General features: G+C 45.9%; 1 protein-coding gene across 1 annotated transcript in view; it reads left to right on the forward strand.

The window, feature by feature from the left end:
- PLCB2 (phospholipase C beta 2) overlaps positions 1 to 6,918 on the forward strand; it is a 49,007-nt gene extending 42,089 nt beyond the window's left edge. Inside the window, exons 28-33 of the mRNA XM_072337385.1 lie at positions 71 to 239; positions 585 to 661; positions 2,130 to 2,225; positions 3,328 to 3,385; positions 3,848 to 3,934; positions 4,498 to 6,918. Coding sequence (XP_072193486.1) covers positions 71 to 239; positions 585 to 661; positions 2,130 to 2,225; positions 3,328 to 3,385; positions 3,848 to 3,934; positions 4,498 to 4,770 — 760 coding nt within the window. The 3' untranslated portion in view covers positions 4,771 to 6,918. The remainder of the gene's footprint in view (positions 1 to 70; positions 240 to 584; positions 662 to 2,129; positions 2,226 to 3,327; positions 3,386 to 3,847; positions 3,935 to 4,497) is intronic.
- Positions 6,919 to 7,845: the final 927 nt, after the last annotated feature.

Raw genomic sequence — 7,845 nt, forward strand, 5'->3', positions numbered from 1 at the left:
TGGGTGGATGTTGGGTCAACAGGGTATAAGCATCCCTAAAAGCAACGCAGCTGCTGTATGTGTTCTGCAGGAGTCTGACAACAGGTGACGTCGGTACCTGTGTGCATCCTGTAGAAATGGCAGAAAGCCTGGATAGCAGAGTTTTGGAACTGAAAGAAAGGCTGGAGATAGAGCTTATCCGCCTGGGGGAAGAATACCACAGTGGAATTCGAAGAAGGAAAGAGCAGCATGCCACAGAGGTAAGGACTGCGTGTGCCAACCAAAAAGTAGCCTGTGAAAGCCCCTGCAGGGACAGCTTGAAAAACAAGTTCCTCACTGAACTGTGAGGTCAGAAATACGGCCACGGGGCAGAGAAGCTCTCAGAGCAATTGTCAGGTCCATAGAAAGGTACTTGAAAGAATGCAGACAGTGATGTTTGCTTGTCAGAGGCTACAAAATCGAGGCCCATCCTCATGAATTAGCCAACCCGGGGACTTCAGTGCAGGAAGGGATAAAGCTGAAACCGGTGGTAATTAGATACTGACAGTGCACTGTGTCTCATCTTGGTCTGCTTGGTTTTAATCTCGCTTTCATCCCTTCAACAGCAAACAGCCAAGATAACAGAGCTAGCCAGGGAGAAGCAGACAGCTGAGCTGAAGGCACTGAAGGAGTCATCAGAAAGGTAAACCCTGCATTTGAACAGCAGTCTAATGATGAGTAGCTCTTAGTTCTGGTAGCATTTCCTGTTAGATTGCAGGGCGCTGTGCTACAGCGAGTGAGTGAATGCCAGAGAGGAGAAATATTTACTTGGTGATAAATTGAGGTACAGCAATGTGACAGTGTCCCATAGTCACACAGTGGCAGTGTTGGGAGCACCTCACCACAGGTGTTAGGTGAGCTGCAGCAAGTAGCCTTGACTGAGTCAAAACAGAGAGCAAGACTGCTAGTCACTGTATGTCACCTCTGTGTGCTGCAGCCAATACATCAGATAATCCCTTCCAGGGACTGAGTGGCTCAGTCTAAGTGCAGTCTGGGCTCCAGCACTTGAATAAACCGACAGAATCAATTTGCTAATTTCTAGTTGGGCATATATCCATCTGTTCTTGCAGTCACTGTTCTGAAGCTAAAATCCCTGCTCGTTCCTCTTCACCTCTTTAGCCTTTAGTTGCCAAGTCAGGTGAAACTTCTTTTGGTGTCCTCCATCAGGAATGATTCTCAGTCTCCTTCAGCTGCTGATCACATTCAGACAAGACTAAGAAAAACAGGTTGACCAGTTAGGTAATGGTTTTCTAACAACAGAATGTAATTCAGTTGAGTCACACCTACATCTGGCTGTGAAGCATTCAGAGATCTTGAGCAACCAGCAATAAGATGGCTGTGGGGATCGAGACAGAAATGGCAGCATCATCTCCAGATCTATCTCCATAGTAATTTATGTTAACATAAATGAATAAATAGGACTGTGAGCTTGAAGAACAGATGATTGAGGAGGATGTGACAGAAACGTGTAACATCATGAATGCCATGGGGAAGGGATTATTGTTTCTTATGAGAGGAGAAATTCTTTGGGAGTACTTCTTGCACACAGCATATGAATGCTGTTCTTTGCCTCTCAGAGCAAGGAGCAATGCAGTCTAAAAGTAGAGCTAAACTCCAAGGTACAAGAGATGCTTAGGAAGATGAATGCATAGAAGCTGAAGACTGAAACCTACAATGGTGTAAAACAGAAGAACTCCCCTAGATTTGTTCTCTTTCTTACACTTCTCTTAAGCAGATCTTCCTTCCACTTGCAGTCTCTCCCATCCCCATAGCTGATGCACGTTTCTGCCTGCCTCAGGTGTTCTTTTCTGTATGCGCAGGTAGTTCCTTCTCTCTCTGATAATTCAGCAGTCTAAGTACCTTTATCAAGGCTCAGCTACTCCAGAGGATTCCAATTTTAGGTATACGATTCAAACTAATTACATAACATGCATTTTCCCCTGTTCTTTTGTTATGAGTCACTTTTAAAAGTTCCAGGACTTAAAATATACTTCAGACTTTCTGCCTCACAAGCACTCTGCTTTTCTGCACACTCCAGAGAACGTGTGGAGGGCTGACACCGCTGGTCTGTGAGCATCCTTGTCTCTCACTGCGCACTTTTCTCTCCACAGCAACATTAAAGACATTAAGAAGAAGCTGGAGGCGAAACGATTAGACCGAATCCAAGTCATGATGAGGAGTACTAGTGACAAGGCTGCTCAGGAGAGGTACTGAGGTGGATGTTACGGGGTTTTATCTCTTTGGAATGCTAGCTGTGCTGCTCCAGGCAGGGAACAGCACTACTCCATAGTCACTGTTACCATCAGGGCTACTTTGGAAAGCAATCAGAGAGGCAGTGGCAGAGCTCCAGTGGTCAGAGGAGAGAAGCTGGCCTGTCTTCACTTCAGGCACAGCATTCTTTTTCCAGTGCATTCCAGTACAAAGTGAAGCCAAACATCTGCTCCCTAACTGCAGTGATAGTGTCATTCCTGCAGGCTCTGCTCACGTTGGCTTCTGGAGCTTTCTCCCTAGGCTTAATTTATGTACAGCAGTCAGCAAGATCCGTGTCACTTACTGCACGTGTGAATAGCGTGAGAGCAGAGCATCAGAGATATCTGCAGGGATTAGGAGCTCATATGGAGATGCAGTGGAAGGTCATTACCATGGAGAAATGGTACCTTGAAGACAACCCTCCCCTATGGCCCCTGTATCTTTGATTCTGTTACCTCTCAGCTTCTTGCCAGAGGGACAGTGTTCCTTCTAGCTGGTTCAGCTGAAGTCTGGGTGCACTTCTAAATCCTTCCCATCTGCCTTCATATTTCACCTTCCTGAGCCTCACTAGAATCTGTGATGGTTTCAGCAGGGTGTGATTGGGTGTGTAATGGCTGCATCCTTCCTTCATATTCATTTGTTAACAAAAATAATATTCTGCTTCTGTGCTTTTGTACTCAAGTACTGCTTGAGATGAATCAGTTCTAAAAGCTACATGTGTTCAAGTGTATAGAAGAGGGTACGCTGCCTCTTCTGCTTCCTACTCACAGCAAGGTCCCCTTGTTGTCTGCTTAGCTGGAAAAAGAACAGAATTCTGCATCCAATCGTTTGGTGGGTGACGTTTCTGTTAAATTCGAATGGGGTTTATTTGCCCTTTCCTAAAATTACAGAAGCTTCTTAATGTGAGAGGATGCAACAGGAGTGTAACACACCGCCAGCAGTGCTGTCCTGCCGTACGGCACTTCATCAGTATTCATCAACAGGCTTTATATAAAGATAACAGATGCATTATAGGGTTGTTTTTTTTTAATATATATTTATAAACTTTTTCCTTTACAGGTTGAAGAAAGAAATTAATAGCTCTCACATCCAGGAAGTGGTCCAAACAATCAAACTGGTAAGTTCTGCTTGTGGCAATCTGTTCTGTGCAAAGTGGGGGTGTCTGCTGTACAGCATCAGATGTGCCGGGGGGAAGTGCGAGCTCTCTGAGCTATTTAAATCCCATTAAGCTGTTGCTGTATTGAGGTCTGAGTGCTTACTTCAGGCAGCTAAAGTGCAGTTGCAGACAGTAGCCTCAGTATGATCCTGCTGCTCCAACACAGTTTAGCCAGTCCGCCCAGCTGGTTGCAGAGCCAACAGACCTCAGTACTTTGAATTTCTAATACAAGTGGTGAGATTTTCTAAGCACTACCGCTTAGCAGCATAACCCCACATCTACTTAACAGTGTGCAAAATGTTGCTCTCCAGCAACCCCTCTGTGGCATGTGCTTTATATCCCTCTACTTGCTGCTATAAAAGTTCGTTTGTGATAACTGATGTCAATTTGGATGTTGGTTTTCTTTATTTTGTTCTTTTAAAGCTGACAGAAAAGGCAGCCAGGTATCAGCAGAAGCTGGAAGAGAAGCAGGCAGAGAATTTGAGAGCAATCCAAGAGAAAGAAGGCCAGGTAAAGGCAGAGATAATGCTTGGGTTCACCGCTGCTACTGGCTCACCATAACTTAGTCTTCCTCCTGTATTCTTTAACTAGAGCCGCACTCATCCTCCACACATGCATACACCCTTAGCCACCCACTCCTCAGGATGCTGAGGAAATGAATGGCTGTGAAGGTGGCTCTACAGAGCCTGCAGCAAGCTGAGGCAGGGACGCTGCACTCCTACAGTCCCTGTATAGCCTTCATTTAATCACACAAAGCCCCCAGCATTTAAAATGGGATGAAGCTGTGTCTTTTGCAGAGGTGAGTCTCCTTCCCAAACTCCTCAGACTCTCGAACCATGTTCATGTACCTTCAAGGCTCTACCAAACTGTGGTGCAAATCATAGCAGTGCATCCTTCCTCTTCCCTTCATCTGCAGGGAAGACGAAGGTTGCCTGAGGTATGGAGATATGTCATTTAATGAGACGGAAACTGCAAAGTGCTAACACTGCATCACAGGGGTCTCCCTTAGAGCAGGTTTTTATTCTGTTTTGAGCCTCAGTGTCTGGAGAATGACTGGAGGTGTCTGTTTGCAGCTCCAGCAGGAGGCAGCGGCAGAATACGAGGTGAAATTGAAAAGTCTGACTGTGGAGGTGCAGGAGATGGTGAAGAACTATGTGAAAGAAGTCTTTCGTGATGGGCCGCTGATTCAGAAGGAAGCAGTTCTGAGCATTCCCGTGGAAGAACAAGGCTCTACAAAGCAACTGGAAGAGAAGATCCCAGGGGCAGTGGTGTCAAGGCTGGCAGCAGCTACGGCTGAGCCTCCAGGAGCAGAAACAGACATCAATATTGAGGAAAGCATCCTGTGAGCAATGCTTCCCTTGTTCCACTTAAGGAATGTTTATGGACATATGTAATGAAGTTAAAGACCAGCTTGACAAACTACTCTCTCTTTCCATTCTGGGTAACTCCTGAAATCCTTCAGGAATGTTACTATTTTGTTATTCTAGGTATTGGAAATAGTCTGAGGAGCTCACCTACAGCGAGCACTTCACTCTCCTTAGCACTAAGGTGCGTTTCAGCAAATGGGGCTGAATACAAGCTGGTTGTTGGCACTGACAACAGCATATTTTGGCCTGGGTTCAGTTGTCATTCTTCAGAGCAAGATCCCTCATTGTCCATTGTGCACTTGTTCACACCATAGCAATCTCAGAAGCCAGCACATTTTCCTCATTCATTTCAGTCTCCTCTTACCCCGGGGGCTGATCTCACTCCCAGTTTTGACTTTACCACTTTGGTGTGCCTTCAGGCAAGTTCTTAGACCTGGATCCAGTATCTCCTAAGACCCTTCCAGTCTTCAGCAGGATCATTGGACAATTATAAGGTACACTATGAGGAGCCTAAGAGCCTTAGCATGGGTTCCTGCTATCACAAACACACTTGCAGATCCTCTACTACCATAACTAGATGCTTTATGGAGCATCACTGCAACTTTTGCCCACGAAGCTAAACTATCTCCAAGCTACACAGTATAGCAACCTTTACCAAAGTCTCTAAGCTGCTTGAAAATAATTATGTTGTTCAAATGAAGAGCCAGACAGTTATATATACATTGCCCATAAGAGTATCTCACACAGAAAGCTCAGCACAGAAAACACATTGCATCTAGTCAGTAGCAGAAAGAACAGCAGATCTCTGAAGCTTCCTTTACCTGCTGCCATCCCTCTTAAAGAACGACAACAGCGGGCTCAACAGTGACGAGGAGAATCTGCTCCTGGAAAAGCCCAACTCCTCAAATAATTCCCATGCTCTTTAGGACCTGCTGTGTAAGACAACACTACTTCTGTGTGAAGGTGTAGTGCTCACACCTCTCTCCAAAGCCTCACTCACTCTCCCATTTCTCCATGAGTTACAGCCACCTATGACTGATAACAATTCTCTCCCTTTGGTGACATAATAAGTCTTGTTCCACAGCCTCACTGAAGGAAATCTGCCCAGCTGCATGACTTGAAAGGTAAATGGTTCTCAGCTTCTTTTAGTCCTAGCAGATACCTGCTGCTGTTTTCACTCACACAAAACCTTTCCAGCAGAGGGTCAGGTTCCCAATCATTTGGCTTCGTCCTGCAGCAGAAAAAAAGAGGGCACGTTCCTCTTAGCCATCTTTACACTTCTGCTTTCTAGGACAACAAAGCCTTATTTTGTGAATGCAGAACTTACATCACGGTCCCCTACCTCCACGCATACTTTCTCTCACCTGTGTTATGATTTTGTGCTCTGAACGGCTTTGACACATTGATTTCTCACTCATCCAGAAGGAAGGAATTGGAAACATATGGCCCAACTCCTTTGCTAGCACTGTGTAAGACAGAGCTTGCTAATGGATCCTAAAAAAGCAAGAAATAATAGCAATACTTCAGTACAGAACAGAAAACATGCTGGCCTTCCTCCTATCAAATCCTGTATGCCTTAACACCAGCCCCTTGTTTTAATGCACCCACTTGGGCAGCCACGCCACCACAGAGCTGCAGAGGGTAGAGTATCATTAAACCCAGCCACAGCAGATGAACATGCAAGAATAGAGCCTGCAGAGCTGCTCCTGTTAGTGAAATCTCTGCCCTTAAACTGAGACTGTGCGTTCCTGACTGCAGCGAGAGTTTCTCTCCCCTCCTTACAATGTGCTGCTGCAGTATCGCCTATTAGTCTTCCCCACCCCTTGACCTGTTCTTCAGGTTTCTGTCCTTTCTGGAGAAGTGAGCTCAGTCGTGGTTGAACCTGCAGCACACAGTGGTTGTCAGATGAGAGCTGTTACACCTCGAAACTGCACTGGGGAAACGCATCGTCGAGTGCTGCCATAAAAACCAGCTCAAGTAGGTATGAGATGAGATGTTCCAAACCTGGTCTGACACGCAAGAGGAGACCAATACCTCCCTGTGGTGTTACCTTAGTACTGGAATTGTGTGATGTACATTGCTGACTTATTTATTTTCTAAGATAATAAAACACTGCATTTCTTACCGAAAAAAGGATCACCTTCTTTAATTCCCAAATCGAGGTCAGTGGATACGGGTTCAAGTCCCACGTGTTGCCCAACCTACACGCAGACTGTAATTGAGTGTGCACAGGTCTCAAATTCAGCTTCTTCAGTTCCTAAATATGCCATCACCTCCAAGCAGAACATCGTCCTCTTGCCAGCCTTTGGACAACGACTTGGTTAGAGGAATCAAGGGCTGAAATAACACCAGAGTATTCTTGGTGAAGCTGTAAGGGTGTGGACATTGAAAACAAATGGCAGCCTCTGGAGGAAGGCTCCTCCCATTATTAAATGAATGAGGCACTAAAGCAGCTGCCAGCACAGAGCCCTGTTTGACGAGGACAGGCACCATTATAAATACATAAGTGCAACTGGGAGATGACAGCAGACGCGGGATCCCGCTTTGATTTAGCAAATTGTTCATCTCTATTCCACCTGCCAGCTTCAAAGGCCCATGCACACCGATTGCCAGGGCTGAGACAGCACGGAAAGGCACCGCGTCTGCAAGGCTGGCAGGAAGGAAAAGAGAAAGCAACATTTGGGGGAAACATGACACAAAAGAACAGCAAACCCTGAGATACAAACGTAACCTTGTTGGAAGCCGATAGGAAAAGATCTTCAGGGGAAAAAAAAAAAGAAACAACATCTCAAAGCATAAATTACCCACCGAGCAGAGGCTGCGAGCTGCAATGAGCAGAGGCTGCATTTTGCAACGTACTTACTTAGATATCGATTAATGCATGAGAAAGCTGGCTACAGAACATCACTGCAATGCAAATCTAAAACCTGCTCTGCTCATCAGAGTTCTGCCGGCTGGCTGTGTTGCTCTTGGGAGGGAACTGGGAAGGCCCTGGAGACAGCTTCGGTCACAAGTGGCATCCCCCAGGGCTCAGTGCTGGGGCTGCTTCTGTTT

This window comes from Excalfactoria chinensis, chromosome 5, assembly GCF_039878825.1.
Source record: "Excalfactoria chinensis isolate bCotChi1 chromosome 5, bCotChi1.hap2, whole genome shotgun sequence".
NCBI classification, from domain to species: Eukaryota; Metazoa; Chordata; class Aves; order Galliformes; family Phasianidae; genus Excalfactoria; species Excalfactoria chinensis.